Here is a 25,066-nt window from a genome sequence, read left to right on the forward strand (position 1 = left end):
ATTGAGCCCATCCATTCTGCCCCATAGTTTTCATGAGGTTTTTCCAGGCTGGCAGTGAGAGGAGGACACATTCCTGATTCAAGAGCAGCACATCATTCTAGTACCTCAGAGCATCAGTGGCAATTTTCCTACTGCTGAAGGAAGAACCTGAGTACAGATCTGAGCATAAAAATAAGAGACACATGAAGCCTAAACTAAGCTCCATTTGAGATGCTCATTTGTGTTTGCCAGAGTCTTGTATGGCAGAGTAAGTTGGAAATTAGGGATACAGCAAGAGCAGGGTATAGTCAAGAGGAATAGGTAAGAGTCTCTGACCACTTGTTGGCAGAAAACGGGGGCAAGACATTTCATACTTGAAGATACAGATCTGAAAGCAGAGGAAGAACAAATGAAGTTAGTTAATCTCAGCGATCCTGATCTAGTCATGGAGGGGTTCTACAGCTTCTTCTGCAGGACCATGGCCGTGCAGGTTGCACACAGCCTTTACCTGGCAGAGCAAGTCCAGTTACCTCCTTGACCCCTAAAGAGCCCACATTGCCTGTTGCAGTGACCAAAAGGGATAGTATTATATTGAAAACACAAGGATTTTGACATGTTTGCGTTCCATGAGTAGAGCTCTCGGACACACAGGCATGTGTTTGCAGTGAATTAGGGCTCAGGTTCCATCTGTCTCTCCAGCCCTCTTTCTCTGGGGTTTGCTTTATTTTTCTTAATATTCCTGGAATAGGGCTGTCAGACTCCACCGTGTATTAATTACCAGAACAGTGTTACACATTTCTGTCAGATCCTGCTTCTTGACACCTACCAGAGTTAAAATAAAGGCATGTCTCAGGCACAAGAGGATAATTTAAGGGTAGGAAAGCAGGACACAGGAGAAATTTATCTGCCATTTTAAGCACTAGTTAAAGAGAAGTTGAGAGAAACTGGTACAGCAAATGCTAGAAAAGTTATTTGAGAAAAGAAGTGGAGCTTGGTTTAATAACATATCAGGGAAGCTAAGAAAGTCAAAAAAGGAGAGGGAAGGTCCTGTCAGTTGAAGGAGGGAGTCACAAGAATAGTGTCATTTTTCTGCCTATAGAATGAAAATGGAAATAAATGAATGGAAATCGTTATTTACTGAAGTATTTAGAATGGAAGTCACTTATGAGGAATTTATTTTAGCACACTCAAGGCCCCCACCTGATAGGCAGTAATTCTCCAGATGTTCCTTCTATCAGGATCATGGTGCTGTCATCACACAATCTTACTGCAAAGGGAAAGATGTTTGCAAGGTGGGTATTTTCATTGGGTTTGCTATAGAACATGTAAAATAGCTATACATCCAAATGTATCCAGAAGTTGTATTCAGAACCATTCAAAAATAATTACTTGCATCTGTAGTAATTAATTTCAGGGGAGGAAGTGAGAGGGTTGAAAATTCACATGTGTATTGAAATATTTCTACTGTTGTTTTCAGGAAAAATTTTAAGCTGCCTTCTACAGAGAGATGTAAGCTGTCCCAAAGATTTCACAGCGTGCATTTCTTTTTGGAAGTCTAGACAAGGCTTTGCTTTATTTTCTGTTATCTCTGCACTTGTGAAATGAGACAGAGACAGTTTGGGGGAAAAAAAAAAAAAATAAGAGTGCAACATGCAAAGGCATGTTTCTTATTGATTTTCTTGGGTTTGGTAAATTGAATTAGAGAAGCATTGGTTCTGTTTTACAATTTTCAGTTTGCAATACTGATACCTCCTTTGCTTATTCTTCACAAGACTGAGGCTTGATTGTCGAGAGAGCAGGCTGAGGACTGCCATTTAAGTTTTGTACCAAAGTCTTTTAATTGCCATTTAAAAATGGTTACATCTCCCAATCTTTGGATAGATTAGGCAAATTCTTACGTATGATTCTGAAAAAATTCTACTGATTACCTCTTAAGAAATTCAGAGGTAAAAGTTATACGCATAAATACATCTTTTTCTGCCAGGTCCCAAAGTTCTGACTTTGATCCCAAAGAGGCTCCTGACGGTAACCACTTTCCCTGGTCTGGGAATTGAGCTGTGCACCTCTGGAGTAGCTTGTTTTGAAGGCTGTGGGCTGTATTTTCTAGAGATACAAATAGAAAACATCCCAGGCAGAGCTGTGCCCATTCACGTTACCACAAAACGTGGACCGTGAAACTAAACTCCCTTTCTTCACAAAAATTTAGAGGCAAAATCTAACATACTCATTTGATCCAAGCAATTACTGCCTGCTGGGACTGCCTTGGTCTGATTCTCATTATATAAGCATAAACTCTGGCTATTTCATTACTAATTTTAATACCTAATTCATATGAACTTTTTAGTCTGGTTTCTTAAGGAAACAAGACACATGAGTATGTCCTAAAATTACTGCGTGTGATTTCTAAACCCAGCTTATCGTTTTGGTCAGATCTGATAGGGAAGAGAGGTGCAGCAGGCAAGGAGGGTCCCACCAGTATTGTGAAAGCTGAGAAAGATGTTTATAGAAGAAAAAAAAAAAAAAAGAAAAAAAAAGAAAGGGTAGGATCACATTAATCAAAAAGAAAAAAACATGGACCTGGGGCAGACTGTATGAGTTCCCTAGCTTCATAGCAAGCTCTGTGGAACCCCCTCCTGGGATACCTTGCATTTTTGGGCAATATCTGATATTTGTCTTCAGGGTGTCTCAGGCATATCTGTACATTGCTTTGTGTACATTTATGCATTCCAGGAGCCAGAGATCTCTGTTGCCAAGTCTCCTTCTTGACTTTTGCCAACAATGGTGAAACGGTAATTCCCTAAAGGACAAGTCCTGCATGAGGAGAAGGAGGTTATCACCCTCTTGTGCTTGAAGCAGCAACAGTGATGTAACCTGAGGCTTTTGTTGCACGGTTCCCTTCAGTGAAAAAAAAAAATACAGACTTATTTGTACTTAGAAGTATACGCTCTCACCCAACATTGCCAGAATCAAGTCCCAGGCTATAGCCTCAGCCTGTGCGTGGTGGTAACACTCAACTTTCATTTATTCTGTCTCAGCAGAAGAATCTGCAATATGAATTGGTTACTGTTGACAAATGCAGTGCATCAGTCCAACTTTAGGAAACATGCGGGAGAAAATGGAGTAAACTGAAGAGCAATTTAGCGAGAAAAAAATTACTCAAGCTGCAGGAATTTGTTTTAGTAAATGAGTTATTTGCTTTTGACTACATTTAAACCCTTGTGGTAGGGTTGAGGCTCCCCATCCTGACGTACCTTGTGTGTGCACCGAAGCACAGCGCTGGCTTTGTGGGCTGCAGCCAGAGCCTCGGGTAGCGGTGGCTGAATTGCACAAATCACCATCACCATCCGGTTCTTTACATTGTCTAGCACGTGTGGGCACCCCTCCAGCAGAAGCTGGGCCCTTAATGAAAACATGCTCCACTTAGAGTACAAACAGCAGAAGAGCAGATAAGATGGGATGTGTGTTTTCGCGATTGGTTTTTTTTCACCCTGCTGCTGTGTAGTTGTCCAATGAATGCAAACAGCAGGCAGTCAGGATTTTGACGCTGATCAGATCCAGGTTTAAAATTAAAAATATGATTCCCTAGAAATATTTTTCATTACTCTGCCTTATTTATATAAATTCCTTTGAGGCAGGACTTTTTAAAAAAAATCTGTAAATGACAGCAATGATTTTCTTGTTAGGGTTGATTTCATACGATGTCATACAGTTGCTCAGAAATATTCATGCAAAAATGAAAACTAACAGAGAAACAGAGCAATGAAACTTTGAAAACTGAAGATCTACATAAAAATTATGGCATGTGTCCTTAGGCAAATGCATGCCAAGTAAGAGTTGTGTGTCTGGCATGCAGCATGCTTTTCATCATAGTAAAATATAACATAAATAAATATTTGAAAAGGCCTTTGAGCATTACAGAAACTTAATTCTGATAGAGGGATGCCTCCTCTTTAGTGAAGATAGTTTCAGAGCAGCATCAATGCCTAGGAATCATAAATAAATTGCATAGTATATTGCAGGTACCCTGTTAAAATATGTTAGGGTATCAGGATAAAGCTCAGCTGCCCTCGCTCAAGGTGTAGGTCCGTTATCCCAGGAGTTTATTGGCACCCCAGACAAGCCATGGGTGCTGAAGGAGAGGTGCAACCCAAAGGGGAATGGAGGTGGAAGGTGTCTGAGCCAAAGGTTGTCCTTCAACTGTGACATTTTGTGTCCCCTCATGTACCGTTCTTCTCTGAACTGGTTGAGTTCCCTTTGGACTATTTGCGCTTTTGATCTCCGTATCCCCCCACGTCAGCGAATTCCTGGCTGCCACTGCCCCTTGCACGGGAAGTGAGCACGCGGCATTCACGCACGCAGAAGTAGCCTAAAGAAAGCTATTCCTGACACCATCACATGACCCAAAATTAAATAATGCCAGAATAGAGCTGTTTGACCCACTGGATAAATATTGCTCATTGAATGAGCTTCGGCACTCTCCCTGTGACTGTTCCATATGTGTCCTTACGTCTTCTTTGTTCTCTCACCTTCAAGACCTGTTCTAAAGATAGATTTGCTGCGTTCTTCCCGTGTCAGTAGGATACATCCGTGCCTTATTTCATGGGCTGTAAGGAACTTTTTTCACATCATTCCTCTGAGATGATTTTATGAAACTGAAACAGAGAGAACGGTCAGAAATATTCACTGCTAGTAGGGCTCGCTTTGGGAAAGGGATTTTACCTCTGTGTATTTAAAGGCAGCATCAAGATTCACCCTCAGAGACACTTCACCTGAAATCTGGATGTCCCATGTCACCAAGAATACATGCTGTCACTCTCATGCTGGGCTTTTTTGTGCAGTGTTTCCCCTCACCACCCTCCTGAGACATCTCTCTGTTTCTGTAGGCTTTGCATCTGGTCTCATGGGCAAGTTATCTTCAAACTCAGCGCTGCAGCCAGATATAGGGACGGCAGGGGCAGCTCTCGGAATTAAAGAGCATGACAAAAGAGCTTAGACTCCAAGGGCTACCAAACTCAAACAAGAACATGGAGTTTCACTGCACAATACTTCACGGTGAAAAAAGTCCAGTTTGTGTTCTTTCTGTCAGCCAAGTATTGAGTATTCACTGTATTTCTGGTCCTTGGTAAGAAATGGAACTGCTCTTGTGTGGCTAAGAAAGCTGTCACATCCCTTAGCATCTCCCCTCTGCACTCCCCTCCGGGATGAGCAATTCTGGCAACCTTTAAAGGGAATATTTATGTTCTGAGCTCCCTGACCTGTTTCTGAGGCCACTCAGGTTGAATAAGTATCTGCACATCTAGATATGGTGCCTGAACAAAAACTATTAAATCTGTTTGAGGTCTGCCTGGATTTTCCCTAGCGCTGTTAATGAGTGCATTTACAAAATGAACACTGCAGGTCTTTGGATGTAAAAAATAAAAATGAGATGAATTAACTGTTTGCCAGTGATCAAAGCTGAGACTTGACAAACATTACTCCCCGTGAGCAGCCTTAATGACTGAGTAAGGGACAGCTGGTGCAGGACAGACCCCAGCACTGGGAACTCTGCAGACTGGGGCTTCCTCTTGCTGGGATGATCCCTTGTCTCCTGTCTCCAGGTTTCTGCAAAACCAGCTATTACTTTTGTATAGTCTTAACTTTGGTGTCAATCTGAAGATAATAGATTAGGAACCCCAGATGTCTTCTAGACACTTGGGTATTTTTTACTGGACATAGTCTCGCTGTCCTCTCACCATAAATTCTGTCCTTACTGAAACAGATATATGTAATTTAGGAAAAAATTCATTATAAAAAATACATTATGCCAAAAAAAAAAAAAAAAAAAGAGAAGTGCCATTATGAAACAAAACCTGTTTCTGTTCCAGTGTTGTACTGTCTCTGTTCATCCAGCTGAGGCTAGAAAGAATTTCTTTGTTTTTAAAAGTCCTGTGCAAATTTTAGTTGCAGTTTGGAGAGAAGAGGTGGTAAATGATAATTATCCTTCTTTAATAACACAATTAGCATGGCAATTCCTTAAACACAGGTTTTGCTTGCTCCTAGCTGAGGGATGTTTGTAGTTATATCAGAACATACTAGCCAATGTATACTAAGTACGCCCTTTTGTAAAATAATGTGCATTACAAAACTTATAAATTGTTGGGATGAGCATGATTTGTTCCTATAGACAACTGCTTCATCCATTCTTTTGTTGTTAGAAAACTGTTTATTCTCTGAAACATACGTATGTTTAAATTGAATACAAACCATATTGCCTTTCAGTAAGCAAATGAGCACCCTACTGCAATGCATCTGTGTTTTTGAGCTGATTTAAAACATCACATTTACATTTTGAGAACTTCATTAAACATCTAGTGGCTATTTCCTTTCCTTTTGTGCAGCAATTGTCTTAAGTATTTAAAAAATGCTTTGTTGAAACATACATATCTGACAGTTGAGCAGTTATTTATTGGCAAAAATTCATTCTTACTTAAAAAGTTAAGCAAAATCAGTATGTTCACTTTCCTTAGAAATGCACTTTGGCATCATGCGCTTGTCTTAACGCATTGTTACTCCTTGATCTATTTATGCAGAGACTCATGTAGATTGCTTAAAATGCAGCCTTGTTTTTCCAGTTCATTTACCAAGACAACCTTGCTTGTTCATAGTATTGACTAAGCAGCGAAGCTCCAGCGTGCCGTACTTTAAAAGGGTTGGGTTTGTCATCTTGATTGCAGCTACAGTCATTAATTTGTCACTGTGTAATTATTTTGTATGAAAAAATATGGTCATTTGTAAATAGCTTTTAGAAATCACAAGAAAATTAGTTAGTTCAGTAGTGACAGGAGTGCACTATCTGTCATTCGAGATCCATCCGGAGAAGGTTGTAGCACTGTGGGATTCTCACTAAGTCGTCGCCACTGAAATATGAAATGTGTCTTGGGACAGATAGATTCTTGATCATGGAAATGTAGTTGTTGGTATAAGCATGAAGTGTTTAATTTAAACTCAGGAACTTAATCTTGATGCCACTTTGATAATTATAACTCTTGTTGCCCTGATAAAAAGAATGGTCTGCCTATTGCAGATAGATGAACCCGCTGCTTAATATGCAAACCCACATCGTGCTGTTGGCAGGAGCATTGCTGGCGGTGCCCAGCTCGCCCGTGATGTGGCTGTACTGTGAGCTTTGAAGTGTGAGAGTCAGTGCCGGCCCAGTTTCCCAATACATGAACTTCAAATTTGATATGTCACTGAGAAGGAATGAGAAAACTTTCTCTGAAAACTAGCCTTAACGGGGGTTAATAATTAAGCCGCATTTTGTGAACGTCCAACAGAACAGGGATTAAAAAATGAAAAACTCTTGGCAGATGTCTAGCAGTAGCGAAAGAGCAGGAGAACCTGCCCCGCTGAGGTTGGGAACAGTGCAGCTCCTGTTTAATCCCGCAGACTTCAGTGAATTCATCTGGGAGCCAGCCAGTTTTAAAGTCTTAAAATGGATTCTTTAAGGAGGGGAAAAAAAAAAAAGATAGTGACTTGAATGCAGTGTCATCACATTCAAGGTTGTGGTTGATCTGAGTCCACACATTAGCGTCACATTGTGACCAAGATTTGCTCTACCAAGAGCAAAATCATACCACCCACTTTCAGTCAACGGGTGTTTCCACTGTTCCCATTAAAATGAAGGCAGAGAGGATGCATCTCCAGTGGGTCAAGCCAAACATGGCATGGTGGAATCTAACAGGGTTAGGACTGCATGGGTGATGGCAGTGATGAAAATACTCATTGTTCTCTGGGGAGATCAGAGCCACATATTACAGCCACAGAAAGAAAGAAAATAATTTTTCAAAAGGTTTTTATACTTGACTTCTTAGTAGCGTTCACATTTTTATTCAAACTGTAGATAACTTTGTTTCAAGAAAAGTTCCAAAACAATACCGCAAGCAGTAAGCCAGACAGACAGTTGATATTAAGCATCAATATGATAATCAGGAAACATTAGTTTTCCGTACTGCTGAGGTGAGCTTTGATCCTGGAGCAGAAGAGACTTCAACCCCAGGGAAGGGAAGGTGGCACTGGGGGTGCTGTGGCAGGGTCTGGGAGCGAGCAATCACAAGTCCTGAAACGTCGATGGGGAATATGGTCAGTGTGAGGTGCAGCGTCTGATCTGTGAGTAGAGTTAGCTGATGGGTACAACACTTTATCTATCATTAATAGCAGACTGGATTTTTTTTTTTTTTTTTTTAATTTAAACCATGGAGTGAGGATGCGTTCAAACTAATTGGCAATAAAACTGGCATGTGCGACGCCATCAGGGCAGCTGTTCTGTATCACAGTGTTACTCAGGAGATGATAAATCCTCCTGCGTGTAGCATTTATGGAAAAAGCAGTGTAGAGTACAGGGAGTTTCCATTTCTCAGGGTCACTATTGCACATAGCCTTTCATTTGTAACTATCCTGCTTAACATTGGAATTGAAGAATGAGGACAACTTTGTCTGTCTTTCATCATGGTGAACTGCATAGATTTGGTCACCCTCTGCTTGCTTCTGAAGGTGCTGAGGTCTGCCAAGACATTGTCTGCACATAAGGAACATTCTTCAGTCTCATTAATAGCTCTCTGAAAAATATTCTGACATTAATGTATTTCAGTTTTGGATTTGGCTTTGGAATTAGTGACCCAGATTCCTCCAAATTTTTTGTATTTCAAAGCATCCTTGTACATGTTTGTTGGTCGGCCTTTGGAGATGGCCAGTGCTCCAGTAGTTGTTTTCATTAGATGTTCAGTGATAAAGTGGAGTTCAGCCATGGGGGGAGCCTGAAGATCATGAAATAAATTAGCAAATGCATATAGCATAGCGTGCATCAGGTTAGGAACATAGGCAAATTCAGGATTTGGGGCTAAAAATTTTTTGGAATGGGCTGCCCAGGGAGGTTGTGGAGTCCCCATCCCTGGAGGTGTTCAAGAGGCGGGTTGACATAGCGCTTAGGGATATGGTGTAGTTGGAAACTGTCAGTGCTAGGTTAACGGTTGGACTGGATGATCTTCAAGGTCCTTTCCAACCAAGGTGATTCTGTGTAAAAGGCCATGAAACCCTACATGTTGAATTTCCTTGACATTTTCTTGTATGTTTTCAAAGTGCATACAAAAATGGTCCCAAACATCACTCAGAGTGTTTCTGAATGTTTATCCACCCAGAACAAACCCTCTTTGGAACCTCACCTTCAAGCTCTTGCTTCACCGAGCACATGTTCAGTTTTGCTTGAGCAGCTGTGAATATCTTTGTGCTTTTCCATACCAGCTCCTGAGAGGGTGGAAGCTGCTCAGGACAGTCCTGGTGCTGTCTGGGCATCACGTGGAGGTGTTTCCTTTCCATAGTTTGTCTTTCACCGGAGACAGATTCAGGTAAATCTTTATAAATGATAACAGTGAATCCTGAGTTGCACAAACATTCAAGCAGCGATGAGCGAGTGCTTCCAGCTCTCTGATATTTACTGTCAGCAGGATGAACACAAATGAAACAAGTGAGACTTTCACGGAGCAGACACGAAGGGGCTGCAGCTCTGATCTCCGTGGTGGCTGCTCTGCTCCTCAGCAGGCAATAGCCACGTTCCACGGACTGCTGGCAGCGATGCAGCCGCGGTGACCTAGAAAATGAACAGCTCCGCTTTAAAGAAGTAATAAAAAGTCAAGCGGTACCTGTAAACCAGAGAGTAACTTGTTCAAGCTTGTTATTTGAAAGATTAAAGTTCCTACCTTTCCTTTATTTTCAGTCTACAGATGTCTGCGGTCCCAGTCAGTTGATAATAAGAAAGTCTCTTCAAACAGCCCGGAGCAGGTCACTTCTCTGTGTGCTTCCTTCTGGTCACCGTTCGGCTTTATTGTATTTTTAACTTCTGCTTTCATTCAGCAGCGTACAGGGTCAGACGTATTCAAATACATATTATGTGTTCGTGAAAGGGATCTCTGTGAAGGTTGCATGGCCACTGCCTGCCAAATGGAGTATATAATTTTCTGTCTGTGCCATAGCATAGTTCTCATAGCCGTGCATGTACAGATGTGCATCAACTTTGCCACAAACAAAAAAGTGAATGGGAATAAATTTTATTGCTTTTCTGGTTAAAAAAAGTCATACCTGTTATAAATCCAGAGCTTGCCCTTTGTCCCTGTGTGTAAGGTTGTTAAAAGCAAAGAAACAACAACCACCTCCCAGCTATGAAATATCCTAAATTACAGTTTACCTAGCAAATGGGCTGAAGTGTCCTAATTGATATCATAACAGATGTTTTTATTATCATTAATTTGTATGGAAAAACAGAAGGCAGTGTATTTATTCTTCCAGTAAAAAAGTTTTTAGCAGATATTTGTGCTGTATTTTGATTTTAATCTAATGAAAATGACCTCTCTTTTCCTGGGCTACCATTTTCCACCCTGCCTTTAAAACCTCAGATGTAATGCATATTTAAAGAGGACTTAACTGTTGGATCATCTAGCTTCCAGCTTTTGCATACCAGCTTTCCTTAAATTGTTTCTGTCTCTTTCTTCTTCAAATATCAGGCCATAAATTTGGATCATGGACAGATGTTTCTGACATCTGAATCACTCATCCATCAATCTGTAGACCATAAAAACTGTGTCTATAACATTCTGCATCTTTGGACTCCAAGTTCCTAATTAGTAAAGACTCAAGGACTTTTAGTTCCTTAAAAAAGAAAAAAAAAAAAAAGAGTAATTTTTTTTATGCTTTTGTGTCTGCCACATAAAACCAATTACACAACATGGTAAACACAAAATAAGTAAAATAAATGGTAGGAGCAAATACAGAATGATTGTTAATGTAATCCTGCAAGGAGAAAGTCGATTACATGCCTGCGATTGTTCTTATGGATTAGAAGTTAGCTAATTGAAAAGGATTGTGCCCACTGTTAAATGTGCTTTAGATACTGTTTTCCAGGCAGAAAAGAGGGAAGGAAGAGGTTTATCGTGTGGCTGCCGTTTCCACGTGCCTCGTCTCCTGGTGAAGGGAGGCTGAGCGCTGGGTGCTGGTGGCAGCAGAGGCAGGTCCTGCCCAGCAGAGGGGTGGCCACATGCTCCTCCAGCAAATATCTCCAGCCTCAGAACGGTGTCCAACCTCACGCAGGGCACTTCAGCTCAGGGGACGTCCCTGGCAAACCTCATGGCGCGCTGGGCTTGACCTCTTGGTCTCTGTTGCTTCAAGAGCGTCTGGCATCTGCAGGAGAGCAGAGAGCAGGTACCAGCTCGGCACGGAAACAAGTGTGAGGTTTGGGCAGTTCCACTGATAGTGTGTGAAAACATCAAAAAAGAAAAGAGATGTCATCAAGAGTGGTGTTACAGGATGCACAGTGGAAAATAAACTGATGATGAGCATGGCAGAACATGCTTTGCAGCTGGCCTTGTTGTTTTTGCCTGAATTACAGATATTTGTCACTGTGAGTCATTTCAGGGCCGTAACTGTCCTTTGAAATGAAGATGACACAGGAGACACCTACCTGATAAGGTTTATGTTCAAGACCAGATAGCTCTGATTATATTGCTGGGCAAAATTGTTAAAGAGCAGCCACTGGATTTCCACAGCAGAAATAAGGCAAACACTAAATGGGAGTTTTCCCTTGCGGTGTGCTGCAGATGGAAGAAGTATTTGCCCATGAACTGAACATTGCTATTTTATATATATAACTGCTAAAGAAAACTCTTTTTTTTATTAAGGAAAATCAATTGTCGTCATTGTTATAAATTGTGAAGAAATTACTTTAAAGACTGCCACAGTTTTTTATAGGAGTATACAGTAGATTAATTTACATTGCATTCAGTTGTCATTAATTAAGGAGATGCTTGTCTGACTTTTTGAGTCAATGAAGAAATTTATGGTTGAAATCAATAGGCCAGGTACAATGGACTAAGGATGTGTTTATTTTTTATAAACATAACTGTGCATATAGGCAATCAATATTTAATCATCCCATAGGATTAATTTCTCAAGAAATCTATATGTTCAAGTATTTTAGAGAATATAGTGTTTCTCAGCAGCAGGCACAGAATAAATACCCTTCCATTGACAGCATAGAGGAGATGGTTTCAGCCTGCTGCAATAAAACACTGCCACATTTTTACAGTCCTATTCTCAGGCTTCAGGGAAATACATTTTTCTTTTCTGCTAGCTTTAGGGAACAAAGATTTCTAAATATTCAGAGGTAACCAAGGAGTCCCTGTGAAGGCTTCCATGCTCTGGATTGACTGAACGTAGGTATGCTCTGCTAAATTAATGACAGGTTAGGCACATGATAATGCTAACAAATGCTCCAGAAACTAATGTGATTTCTCCTCAGTGCTTTACAAATATTCAAAAGCCATTGGAAAACTGTTGATTTAGCTTGTCAAAGTAAATTTCCCAAAATGTGTTTCATCCTTGTCTTCGTAAGGTAAAGGGCTTTGATTATAAGAATTTTTCTCCTTCAAAAATTCTTTTTCAAGCCAATCCTGATTCTTACTAATTTTAAAGATCTGGACACATGATTTGATGTGCAGGCAGATGTTTTACAGTTGTGTTTGCTTGTGTATTCTCTCTTTGAAGCATCAGTCTTCACTTTCTGATATAAAAAAGCTCAGCCTGAATGCTAGGGAGAGGCTGTACAGGTGGTTTCGAGGAAGCGGGTGATGCGGATTAGGCTCCTTCCCACCCAAGGGACCCAGAATAGATGCCCAGATCTCTGGAGGCAGGAGCAAAGACAGAAAGCTGGGTTGTTCTTGGTGCTTTAATGCCAACCAGTGAGTGACCAAGAGCTTTGGGTGCCTCCAGAGCCTGCCCAGTTTCATGCTAGGAGTTTAAACCACCCTAAGGCATTGTAGGAATCTAAATCCTATTTTTAGGGTGTCTTGGGCATTTCATTGTTGGCGTTAGGTGCCTCAGCATCATGCAGACCTTTAAAAATGTTGCGCTAGAAAACCCTTGTTCCTCCAGTCGGTTGCATCCGATTCCATGTAGATCTGACCTTCATTTTTTTCTGTATCAGCAAGTAAACGAGCTCAACTGCTACACTTATTTTCAACAGTTTTAATATTTGTCAGCCAAGGGTGCTGCTGCTGTTTCACACCAGATTTGGAAGGCAGCGACTGGCAGGGGTCTGTCAGGGATGTCCCCAGCTCCGGGAGCGATGCCTCCATTCAGCTGCTTCACTTCCAGTGCGAGGTTGGGTTTAATTTCCCAGTGGAAAGAGAAGGTTGAAAGCTGAATGTGGCGAAAGCTGTGCAGATACTGATTTTCTTTATTTATTTGTTCAACAGCAGAGCTAAAAAATCGGGCAAGGGGACATTTTGTGCCAAACCTAGTGACAGTTTTGAGGTGTTTGTGTTTTTTTCTGGTTTCCATGGTAAAAATGAAAATTAGAACGGATCTGGTGTTGATTGCAAGGCAAAAAGATGTGTGTTGCTTCCTATGGAGAAATACCAATATCCATTACTGACTTAGGATGCATAATACTGAAATGAAAAATCAAACTGTTTTGCTTTTAGCAAAATGAATAAAATAATGGAGCTTCTTTATTGCTTTTGTTTGGGTGGTTGTAGAAAAGGGTGATAATCTAAAGCAGCAGCTGAATTTGCTACAAATTCATGACTAGTTTTGTTAATTGTAAACTTTAAACATGAAGTATTAATTATCAAAAATATTTGCTGAAATCTCTGTTTTCATATTTCCTTATCCAAAGATGAGGTGTAATAGGGAATATTTTTACAAGACGACTGTAAAGGAGTCAGAAGTACCTTGAAGGAAAGGTGAGCTTACTTCAAACAGCTGCCAGAAAGTCAGTATTAGCTCACACAACTGGAAGCACAGTATTGTTAATACAGTACTCACAAATGTAATTGGTAACCAACATGCTGGCATAAAAAATGTGGCTTAAAAACCCACTAATGATGTATATTTTTTTTTTTTAAATGTTGAGAATTAGGTCATTTTCTTCAGAGTTTTATGTTTCTCCGATTCCTAATTTTTTTGAAAGGGACAGACACAATCATGAAATTATGTTTGGTAGTATACCACTCACTTCGGGGACATAGTCAATGGTTTTAATCTTCTTTGTGAAGACTGCTTGTATTCAACTTGATAGTTTGGTTTTAAGAATATAAAATAAAATAAAAATTGGAATCAGAAGTACGATCAAGGAATTTTCCTTTTGAAGGACCAGCAGTCTTTGTGAGGTCTGCAGAGTAGTTTCTGTTCCAGTATATAAACATCACTTAAATTTTTTGAGGAGCTGTTTGGACCAAATAAGAAAAATATATAGAATTTAGGTTTCCATTTGTGGGCTGAATTAGTTGCATATAAATTTGTTCCCCATTTGAGAATTCTATAAATTGCTGCTTATTATTTTAATTTAAAATCAAGCACGTATTTCAGATAAAAGACTCAGTCTTAATTATAAAACATTTTAGAAATTGTGCCAGGAACAGCACTAGGTGCCTTACTGTAATCACTGTCTAGAAAGATACTGTGAGTTCAGCTCCTACCACAGTTTGGTAGGGCCAGAAATATTGGGTAGAATGGAGTTTCTCAGGAATTTTATTTTTATTTATTTCTTTCTTTTTCAGTGTGGGAGCAGGGGTGTGTGAATGAAAAAGTTACTCTTTGAGAAAAAAAATTCTCATTTATTTTGGTCATTTTACTTGAAGGACATTTTAAAATGGCCACATCGAGTTTAGAAAATTTTAAAGTTGTGTTTAAGAAATACAAACCCAAAAATACTCGTACATTTAAAATTTTATTTGACTAGCTGGGTAACTTGGTACATTTACAAACATTCACAAAGGCTTGTTTCCAGTTCCTTTCCTGAGTGCAGCAGCTTTTCTCTGGAAGCACTTTCCAGTTTGACCACGCTGGGCGTGGTGACTGTCTGTCCACGTGGGTCCAGCGAGAAGATCCATATGGGCAAGTTCCTCAGGCACCTCTTTAAAAATACAGTCTAAATCTTCTCTTAATTATCCTTAATATTGTCTCTGCAGCACAGTCATCGCTTTGCTCTCAAGGATAAGAGACAAGAGGGAATGGCCTCAAGTTGCGCCAGGGAAGGTTTAGACTAGATGTCAGGAAGTATTTCTTTACAGAACGGGTTATTAGGCAGTGGAATGGATTGCCCAGGGAGGTGGTGGAGTCCCCATGCCTGGAGGTGTTTAAGAGTAGGGTCAACATAGCGCTGAGAGATATGGTGTAGATGGGAACTGGCAGTGTTAGGTTAATGGTTGGACTAGATGATCTTCAAGGTCCTTTCCAACCTAGTTGATTCTGTGATTCTGTGATAAGGGTCTACTCAAGACAGGGCTTACCCGTCACCGGGAGGGCTCCCTGACAGCCTGTGAAGGTGCGCTTATGCATTATTCAGCGTATATGAAAGGTCCCGGTGCTGTTTCTGTTTGGTTTTTGCAATGTTTTAAATAATCTGTGCATCTCTGTTGTGAGCATTCAATGCAGATCAGAATTCAATGGCTGTTTTACCTGGTGTGCATGAGAAGCAGAGCCTTGGCCTTGCACCTTCACGTGCTTTTCCAGACGTAGTATTGACCATACACAGTGTTTGTCACTTTTCTCCTGGGCAGCCGGGTTTCAGTGGTGCCTGGAAGGTTTCGGTGAGATGGGAGCAGGATTGGTGTGTGTGGCATAAACACAGAGCAGAGGATGGGAGGAACGGTTGCCCTAATGCATGCTGATGTTTGTTTCGCGAGCTGTGCGATGTCAAAATATCACACTGCAAAACCTGGGTGAAGCAGGTGTCCATGGCATGTTCTTATTCATGGCTATCTAAAGAAGAGACAAGGAGAAAAGACTGAATTTCTCTTAAACAACCTGTATCTTAGGTTTTGTCTTGTTTTGTTGGTCTCGGTACTTGGGTACAAAGCTGTGAAAGAGTTGGCATCTAACAGAATCTGTCAAATTGAAATTTTTCATGAGCTCCACTGGGATGATCTTTTAAAGATACATATTTTCAGTATCGTTATTACATTTAATAACTCTCTATAGCTTAGTGGCCTTGGGAAACCATTAACAGAGGAACGCTCCACCGTTCAGGCTCTGTACAAAGTTGTGGTGGACACTTCATTAATATCACATCTTATGAAGTGGGTCATTTTAATGCTTGCAAGAGGGAGAAGGTGACACGGCTGGGGTTGGATGCTCTGGTGGTGCTTCTCGGGGCAGACGCTGCAGGTTGCTGAGCTGCAGCATCTCTGGGCTCAGCAGCTCGCGACTCCCAGCCCTGCACTGGGGTGCCCTCAGCAATGCACTTACTTCCCGTCCTGCTCTACACCCACACGTCCATCCCAAAGCTTTCTGGTGCCAGGGCCAGGTTTCAAAGGCAGATCACTGCCCTGTGCATGTGCAGGATTTGTATTAACCAACATCCCTCTGCCTTGCACATCAGGCAGGCAGCAACGCGGTTTTCCCTTACGGTAACTTGTTTTTACATTTCTAACCTAATCTGAGTTTTTTTTACCTGGTGTTTCTTCTGTGCATGACTTAACCCCTGCAGGGCCAGCCCTGAAAAGCCACCTGAGCCTTATAGCATGGCTCACCCAGCATGTGCAAGAGCAGAAACCCTGAAGTAACATCTCAGATGCGCTCAGCATTGGTCTAACTCAAGCCCTGCAAAGACTCAAAGTGCAGTAAAACACACATTGACCGGTGGCAGCAAAGCAAAGCTGATGTCTAGAGCTGTTCCATCATCCCAACTTTCTTAAGAAATTCTCTTGCTTCTTTGCTTTGCAGTCTGAGTTTTATTTAATGGGCATATAGCTGTACCTGTGTAATATACTTACAATATGTATTGATGATACAGTATTGACATCTCTGTCCCAGTGCTATGAATTTAAAGCTTGGAGTCTGTTAACGTTGCTGCAAATTTATGTGGATGAAATGTGGTAGATTTAGTACTGAATTTCAGCGATTTCAGTGTGCATTTTTATTGCATCAGCAAATTAAAGTTTTGAAATAAAAAGTTTGCTGTCCTTAAAAATCTGTATTGGTGAGCATGTAATAGGTAAGAACTTGAGCGCGCTGGCAGGTGTAGTAAGCTTAGTGGAACATCTGATTTTAGCATCACTGCACCTGTACAGTTGTCTTGGGATGTGCGGTAAATATTTAATGATTTTTCCTTTGTTTTTCTGCAGATAGTGTCTGTAATAAGGCAGAGTATCTGCAAGTAATATTGCAGTATCAAATCACTCAGCTGCCCAAAATGTGTATGATTTCTGCTTATCTATAAACTAGTTAATGTTAGAGACAATGTGGCACTCTCTTCTTGTGATGCCTTCTTCTTAATTAGATTTTTTTTTTCTTTTCATTTCTTGGTAAGACATATAAATAAAAGAAACTATGGATTTTGATGTTGAAAAGAATGTGCAGTCTATAAAGCACAAAAATCTATGCTTTGCTTTTTTTAATAAAACAGCCTCTTGATTGCTCCTATTGACTTTCATTGTTCTCTGAAATCCATCCATCTTTGAGACTACAAGGATTGCTGATAATTATGCACTAAGGCCATTAATAGCTAACCTATTTCTTTCTCACTCATCAACAAAAGTGGTAAGTGCTTGGAAATCAAACTGCATTTCAGTTCTTCACTGTGCTCTTATTAGCTTCAAATGATGTCCCAAATGACAGCTGTGAAACCTCGTTGCCTCTAACGAGGAGGCAGCACCCAGCTCACGGAGCCACGGCTGTCCCAGCCTGGTGTACACAGCAGCACACAACACATCTGCGGCTCCAGTTGGCCAATATTATTTTAAAATCACGGAGGGAATGGGGCTACTAAATATGAGGAGCCAATTTACCTGGTCAGGTTTGAAAGCGTAGCGTTTGAGAGCCAGTAGACTCAGCCTCAGTAAGCTGCGGAAATGAACTGAAATGAACAGCATATTTTTAAGGAAAAAAATTAAGGTTTTTTGACAAGTAGGTTTTAAAGAGAGGGGCAGATTTGCAAAGAAATTTAGGGTCCTAAAGATGGAAGGATTCAGTGAGATTTTTAAAAATGCCATTGGGCTGCCCAAGGTTTGGTGCGGGACCTGCACGGGCAGAGGAGGACAAGGCAGATGGCAGGCAAGGGTGGCCTCTTGGTGACATGGGTTTGCAATCAGTCATCTATATCTTACAGAAATGCTCAGTAGTGGGTTATTTCAGGGAGGTTTGTGTTCTTGCTGTATTTCTAATTCTCGTGGGCTGTCTGAAGGTTTAAGGACACACCTGGGGTTGCCCAGGTCTGTGTGTGCTCCCATTCATTTCTAAGGTGCAGAGAACATCTATCCCGAAAGCTCTGACATTTGCATCCTTCTTTTGATTTTAGGCTGGACAACAGCGTTGGTGGGAACAGGAAATTACTGTGAATGGAAATATTCAAAAGGGAGAATTAATTACCTACAACCTAACTGAGCTGATCAAGCCAGAGGCGTATGAAGTCCGTCTAACACCCATCACCAGATTTGGGGAGGGGGACTCAACTATTCGGGTCATCAAGTATAGTGGTAAGAAGACCTTTGTGTACAAGCGAATGTGTTGCGGTGCGTTCTGCACAATTCTGTCTGCTGTGCAGGGTGCGGCTGGGTTGCACGCTGTGAACTGACTGCCAGTCCTGCAAATAATGCTGCGAGGGGCTTCCAGGAAGGAAGGTTCTGGGTAAAACTGGGTAGAAATTAAAGTCTCCACCTCTGGGAAGATTCAGAATAACAACAACAAAAAAAAAATGATCTGAACAACCAAAATGCAAAATCGTATCAAAGTTTTTGTGAAATAAAGGAAAAAAATAGAACAGATTAATGTTGGCTTTGTGAAATAGCTCATTTTGAGGGTTTGTTCTTACTTTGAACGCTTTGAAGGGCAATGAGTTTTGAAGAGAACTCTGCAAAACAAGTCGTAATCTGCAAGTGTCAAATCAGTGTTGTGATATCATCAAAATACTTTTTTTCACCCCAGAATGGGCACTTCTTGAGAAGTTTTTATTTGGATGTGAATGATTTAAAAAAGAAAGTGACCGTTTCTAGTCCTATGCAAGTGGAAAAGGCCATTTAGATATTTTCCTCTAAAAGGTCTTGCCATGACAAATACAGTATCCATACATCCTTCCATTCAGTCTCCCAGCATTACCAGGAATTCATTCCTAGAGCTCTGAAAAATCCCTCAAAATAACTTTCTTAGGATATTTATTTAATGAATAACTGAATTGCTTTTCTGTTTTTCTTCTGCAAAAATTACTATGAATGGGCAAGAGGTACCTTAGAGAGAAGGTAGCTCTGCTAAAGATATCATTGTGCAGTTTGCAATGGAACCTGATGTGCTGAGCAGAAATGTTTTATAATTGAAAAAGCGAAGTGTGTGCAGGGGGAGATATTTGTAAACATGGAATCATGAAAGCATGAGTTTATCATTTGGGGACAGACTTTTGGCGTAGGGCCTATAGTGATAGGACAAGGGGTAGTGGTTTTAAAGTAAAGAAGGGTACATTTGGGCTAGATATAAGAAAGGAATTTTTCACAATGGGGCTGGTGAAACACTGGAGCAGGTTGCCCAGAGCAGTGGTAAATGCCCTCTCCCTGGAAACATTCAAGGTCAAGTTGGATGGGGCTCTGCGAAACCTGGTCTGGTTGAAGATGTCCCTGCTCATTGCAGGGTGGGTGGTCTAGATGATCCTTAAAGGTCCCTTCCAACCCAAACCATTCTGTGATTCTATCATGAGGAACCTGCTAATCCTGCAAGACAAAAGCCATGTGACGCACAAGTCACAGCCAGCCACATAGGTCCAATTGCTCCAGGAGCTGGATCCAACAGTAATTAGTGCTGTGCAGATCAGAGAGCCCAAAGCAGGAAATCACATGCAGCAGAAGGCCCAGAAACCACCCATGGATCAAGAATTACTTTCAAAAGTTGTTATCAAATAATTTTAAGTGGTGAACAAATCTGAAAAAAAATTTAAATGTCTTGTGCATTGTGTGTGCAATTCTTCCTGATCAATCATTAGCTCAGCTGTACTCAATCTCATCATAATTTATTTTTATCACTGTTTTAATATCAAGGGGAAAAATTACATTAAGCAATCTCAAGTATCAGTTCTAAAGAATGTCGTGGCACATTTCACTGAATGCCAGATTTGCTAATGGTGGCAGTGAGTGAATCTTAGGTTTTGCCTGTTACAGGACAGTGTTTGCAAAGTCTGCGTTTCCCAAAGCTCTTGAGAACAAATTCTCAATTAAAGAAAGGACTTGTTTGCTAAATCTGTGGACATACAAATGAGGAGATGATGGCCATTGTGCTGCAGTTCCTGTTGGACTTTGGCTCCTTGTTGGACCTCTTTACCCTAATAAGTGCCTATTTTCTGGCACTAGCGGGAGGAGTCCGGTCTCCTTGGGGCTCCCCACGTGCACAAGGGAAAGACCCAGAGTCTTCCCGAAGGTGATCAGGAGCAGAAGCTTCATTCAGACATTTGGGATTTCTCTGCAGCAATCCCAATCTCTCCAGGCTGGCTGTGATAGGGAGACCTGTATCCTCACAGCCAGCTCGTGCCAGGCAGCCGCTGCCCTCGTCCACAGGCCTCAAAATTTCTCCCATGACTTAAATACTGACCAGTACTCCTATAAGGAGAAAAAAACACCATTTAGGTCACTCAGTCACTAATGCTCCTTTTTGGTGGTGGTTGTACTCTGGCAAGTCTCAGGAGGTTGATTGAGGTCTCAGCTATGGCTCACAACCGTGCTGAGTTTGAGGTTTTAAGGAAACATTATGTGATTTACATTTCTAGCCCCTGGCTGGCAGGAAGAACGTTCCCATGCAGCATAAAAGGCGTATTTTGTCTACCGAAAAATTTTCTGCTAGAATCTGCCATTAGCGCAGATGTGAACAACATCCCATTTCAAACGTGCTGATGAGGTGCCAATGCAAAATCCAGCCACCCAGGAGAGAGGAAGCCGTTGCCTGTGCCCCAGATGGAGAGATGCTTTTGGAGCAATACGCAGTGCTATTACTCTGGTGCTGACAAATTCACAGCTTCAGAAATCATGAGCCAGATGCTAATCAATAAGATAAACCTAAAGCGACTTCCCTTTGAAGAGGGATCCCAGAACCGATGAGGCTTTGTGTGCTTAAAATATGCATTTTATCTCAGCGTTCGTCCAATGACTATAGTGTCAGCAAACTGTTACCAAGCTAATTTTAAGGATGTTATAGCTTCAGCTATAAAATAATGATATCACATACATTATTGTAGTGTAAATCCAATAGTTATAATCTGAAATGCTGGAGTCTTAGAAAAGCAGTTAATGGGCTAGCAGGATGCACAGCAGCAGGCCTGCATCAATGTAAGAAATAATTATAAACATTACCCAGGAAATAAAAGACATCATGGGAATGTTTCTTAAAAGGAGAACTAAGATAATTTTTTACATTTTTCTCCCATTACATTATTTTTTTTTTTTGATTGTGAGACCTCGGGCAAGGAAGAAAACATTTGAATTTTCATAGTTCCAGTGGGATTTTGTGTGTGTGGATGTGCCTCTGTGTGTTCAGTTTGGCTCAGTACCCCAGAAGCACACCTGCCTCTGGCAGTGTCACCCCTTCTTTCTCATCCCACCACTTTAGGAATACTCTTTTTGGAGGACCAGGACCCAGGACGATGTCCATTCAGGTCTTGAATATCTCCAAGGATGGAGACTTCAGAATCTCTCTAGGCACCCTGTCTGGTGCTCAATCACCCTTGGAGTACAAAAGCGCTTTTCTTAGGTATAAATGCACTGATGTATTTGTATTGCTGGCGAGGATTCCCATTGCGAACACTTTTCCCCTCATTTTTTTAAACTTTAAGCAGGCTAACAGGATTTCACCCCATTTTAAAGAAATGCAGTGTGAAAAGCAGATCAGACACATTGTAGTTAGAGTTGCTAAAAATGGTAGCAGTCTTTTGCCTTTAAGAAATGCCTTAACTTTTACAGTTGAGTTTTCATTGTTGTGCAAATAGAGGATAGATAGGCCGCGCACTGCCTAGTTTTTACTTTGACAGCTTACGCTTCTCTTTTGTAGTAGGACAATCTTGGGTAGGTACTGTGCAGAACTGATTTCTCTAGAATAAAGTGTGTAAGGATCAATGTGACGTTTCTAGAGCATTGGCTGCATTTGCTGCCTTACTGGAGAGGAGGATTCTCCAGATTTCTTCTGGGGTATGAATCACCCTCTGGACATGCCCATATCTCTCCAGTGACTTCAGAGACACTCCAATGACACTCTTAGATGAGGTGTCTAACTTCTAGATTGTAAAGTTAAGCCACATTAATCCTACCTGTGAAGTCATTTTTATTGGGTTACACTCCTTTGTACATGATGCAGAGCACATCACCTTTTAAATTAAAACCCACAACTGGGGATTAACGTGGAAATTGCTAATATATAAAAATAACAGCTTCCAATGTGCTATCCTGCTGGTAGCCATCTGAGTGTCCAAAATAAGGAGATATTAAAGCAGGAAAACCTCAGTAATGAGCTCTTTACAGTATACCCTGCCATCCCAAGTGGGAGCTGTAAATACAAAATAAAAACTTCACAGTATCCAATCCCATGAATCAAAAACTTACCCATAGTGCAGGCATTTCATAGGGAAATCCCTTGCCTGCCATGAATTATTCTCTCCTCTGAATGCCAAAAGGACGGGAGAAAAGAGCAATCATCACAGTAGGAGTGACATTGATAATTACAGCCAAACATCACTTGACAAATTCTTTGGTAGATACATATGTTACTCTGCTAGTGAACACAGTCTGCCGAGTAAATACAAACAGGGCAATTTCAGTAGCACTAATGAGTGTTTTGTAGGCTAATACAAAACAGATATGTCTCGTAGTAACAGTTTAAATATTATCTCCATCACTTTACATAAATCTGTGTCAGCCTATTTGATACGAACTGGCTGTAAAGTCCTCCCAACTCCTCCAATTAAAGCTTCAGCACTTGCTGTTTTAGGCATGCACTTATGTTTAAATATTTTTAAAGTTAACCAGTGATCAAAGAAGCAAGCTTAGATCCCTTCTATGAAAAAAAAAAAAAACCAAACCCAACTCAGCATTACTACTATTGGTTTGTAGAATCAGCAGCAGATAGATGATGGTGGCCAGTTACTTTGTAGTCCAGCTTGCACGTTTTCATATGAGGTTTAGACACTCCCCAGATTCTGTATGGACGACGAGTGTATATATTGTAGTTATTATTTATTACTATTCTTATGATTATATTTCTAGCCCCAGAAAAATAAGATTGGCACCAAATAGGGCATAGATGATAGGATTTATAACTTTGCACAGATATATATTTCCATTATTATCCAGTGTTATAAATAGTAAGTTAGGATAATTGCTATTATGGGAGGAAGAAAGCCTTGTCCTTGTAGATTAGCAATATTTACAGTGAAGATTGCTTTTCCTGTGCAAACCAAGTGCTTAGAGGTGTGGACTCTTGATCTTGATTAAAGCTTTTAGGTGCTGGTTGTAATTACCACAAGGAACCAGTTTCCAGTGGCAGAAAACATAGCAGCTGAACATCTAGCATGCTTCTACTTACCTCTGGCTTTATGTTTTTCATGGTTAAGAAAGCTTGGTTTGCAGCTGGTTTTTTTTAAAGGAAGGACATCATGTCGTGGTCCCTGAAGGCCACCTCACTTGTAAGCTGAACAAGCGTCTGTGTTGGGAAGGATCTGTGGGAAATTTAACAGTCTTGGTATAAATGCAGTTACACCTAATAGAAGGGCAAGCATTCAGAAAAAACATTCAGCCCACGTGCTTCTGCTGTGATCTGCACAAATACAGATCACTGAAACCTAAAATCATCCAAAAAACTGAAATTCCAGCAGGTTTTATTCTCTGCTTGCTGGAGGAAAGGCAGGAAGATTAAGGGATCATCCGTCTTGGCTCTAACCAAGCTCAAACATTTCATGACACTTTGTTCTCCTCCCGAGATTCTCCGCCAGCAAAACCGGGTCGGCCGCGCAGGGCAGTGATAACCCTCTGAGGTGCGCAGATTTTCCAGACATTTCAAAGTCAGCCTTGGGAATTTACTCTCTCAGGCATCCATTAATTTCCCTTTATGGCTAATTTAACTTGCTACCTGTGTGTGGTGCACGCAGCAGCCTTACCTTTCCGCAGTGAGAGCTAGAGCCATTACGCATTGTCTTACAGCAGTGTGCTGTATTACTGAGAGGAGTGATCTGCCTGGGTTTTTTGTTTGGCTGTGGTGGTTTTTTTTCCTACTTTATGATCTTAGAAAAGTTCAGCCTAACTGCTTTAATTTTCTTTTCTGCTCTTGTCAGTCAGTGCAAACTGAAGCTAGTTTGGCAAGAAGCCTTTTTTGCTCTGCTGTGAACAATCTGAATAGCATGACTCAAGGTTACACGCTGATGATCGTTTCCATAAAAGCCCGTATGTTTAGTTACAAATCAAGCATCAGTAAATGTAGTTCCCAGCAATTTCAGCTAATTCCAAGTTCAATCACTCAAGGATTTCACAAAATGAATGTTTCTTGGAGGATGAAAGGTAATTTGTTGGTAAAAGCTATGAGGTTATCTAATATAATGTAACGACTACATTTCTTAAGAACATTGCACTGGGGCAAATCACTGTTCATTTGTTTCAGAAAAGTCAAGATAAAATGGCAGAGTTGCTAATTCAGAGCTGTTTTGCAACTTTTAGATTGAATCTAGAACTATGCAGAATCTGTCACAAACCTAGAGTTCATGTCTGTAGACAAGGTGTGAGAAGGGCAGCAAGAAAACATGGAGCAACATGGTGCCTGGCATTACCAGATGTACCCGTTATTTGGAGATAAAATTTTATTTCAAATTTTCTGTTAGTAACATGCAATTCCAACTGTGAGCTTAGCATCCTTCTGTTTCTCCCATGTGTAAGGGCTTATAGCAGAAGGGCCGTTTCCGAAGCCATTCATCCTCAAATTCACCCTTCTGCAAACAGGTGGCACAGAACCGCAGACTAATTTCTCATTCAAACCTGATTTCCAGTTTTTAGCATTGTAGAGGTTACTCTGGACCTCAGCCTGGGTGGCCATTCCCATGGTTAAGATATCTGTA

At 40.9% G+C, this 25,066-nt stretch overlaps 1 protein-coding gene across 1 annotated transcript in view; it reads left to right on the forward strand.

The window, feature by feature from the left end:
- Positions 1-25,066, forward strand: part of MDGA2 (MAM domain containing glycosylphosphatidylinositol anchor 2) — a 387,125-nt gene that overhangs the window by 338,968 nt on the left and 23,091 nt on the right. The window contains exon 11 of the mRNA XM_074869265.1: positions 18,302-18,479. Within this exon, the coding sequence (XP_074725366.1) occupies positions 18,302-18,479 (178 nt within the window). The remainder of the gene's footprint in view (positions 1-18,301; positions 18,480-25,066) is intronic.

Source organism: Strix uralensis, chromosome 4 (genome assembly GCF_047716275.1).
Source record: "Strix uralensis isolate ZFMK-TIS-50842 chromosome 4, bStrUra1, whole genome shotgun sequence".
NCBI classification, from domain to species: Eukaryota; Metazoa; Chordata; class Aves; order Strigiformes; family Strigidae; genus Strix; species Strix uralensis.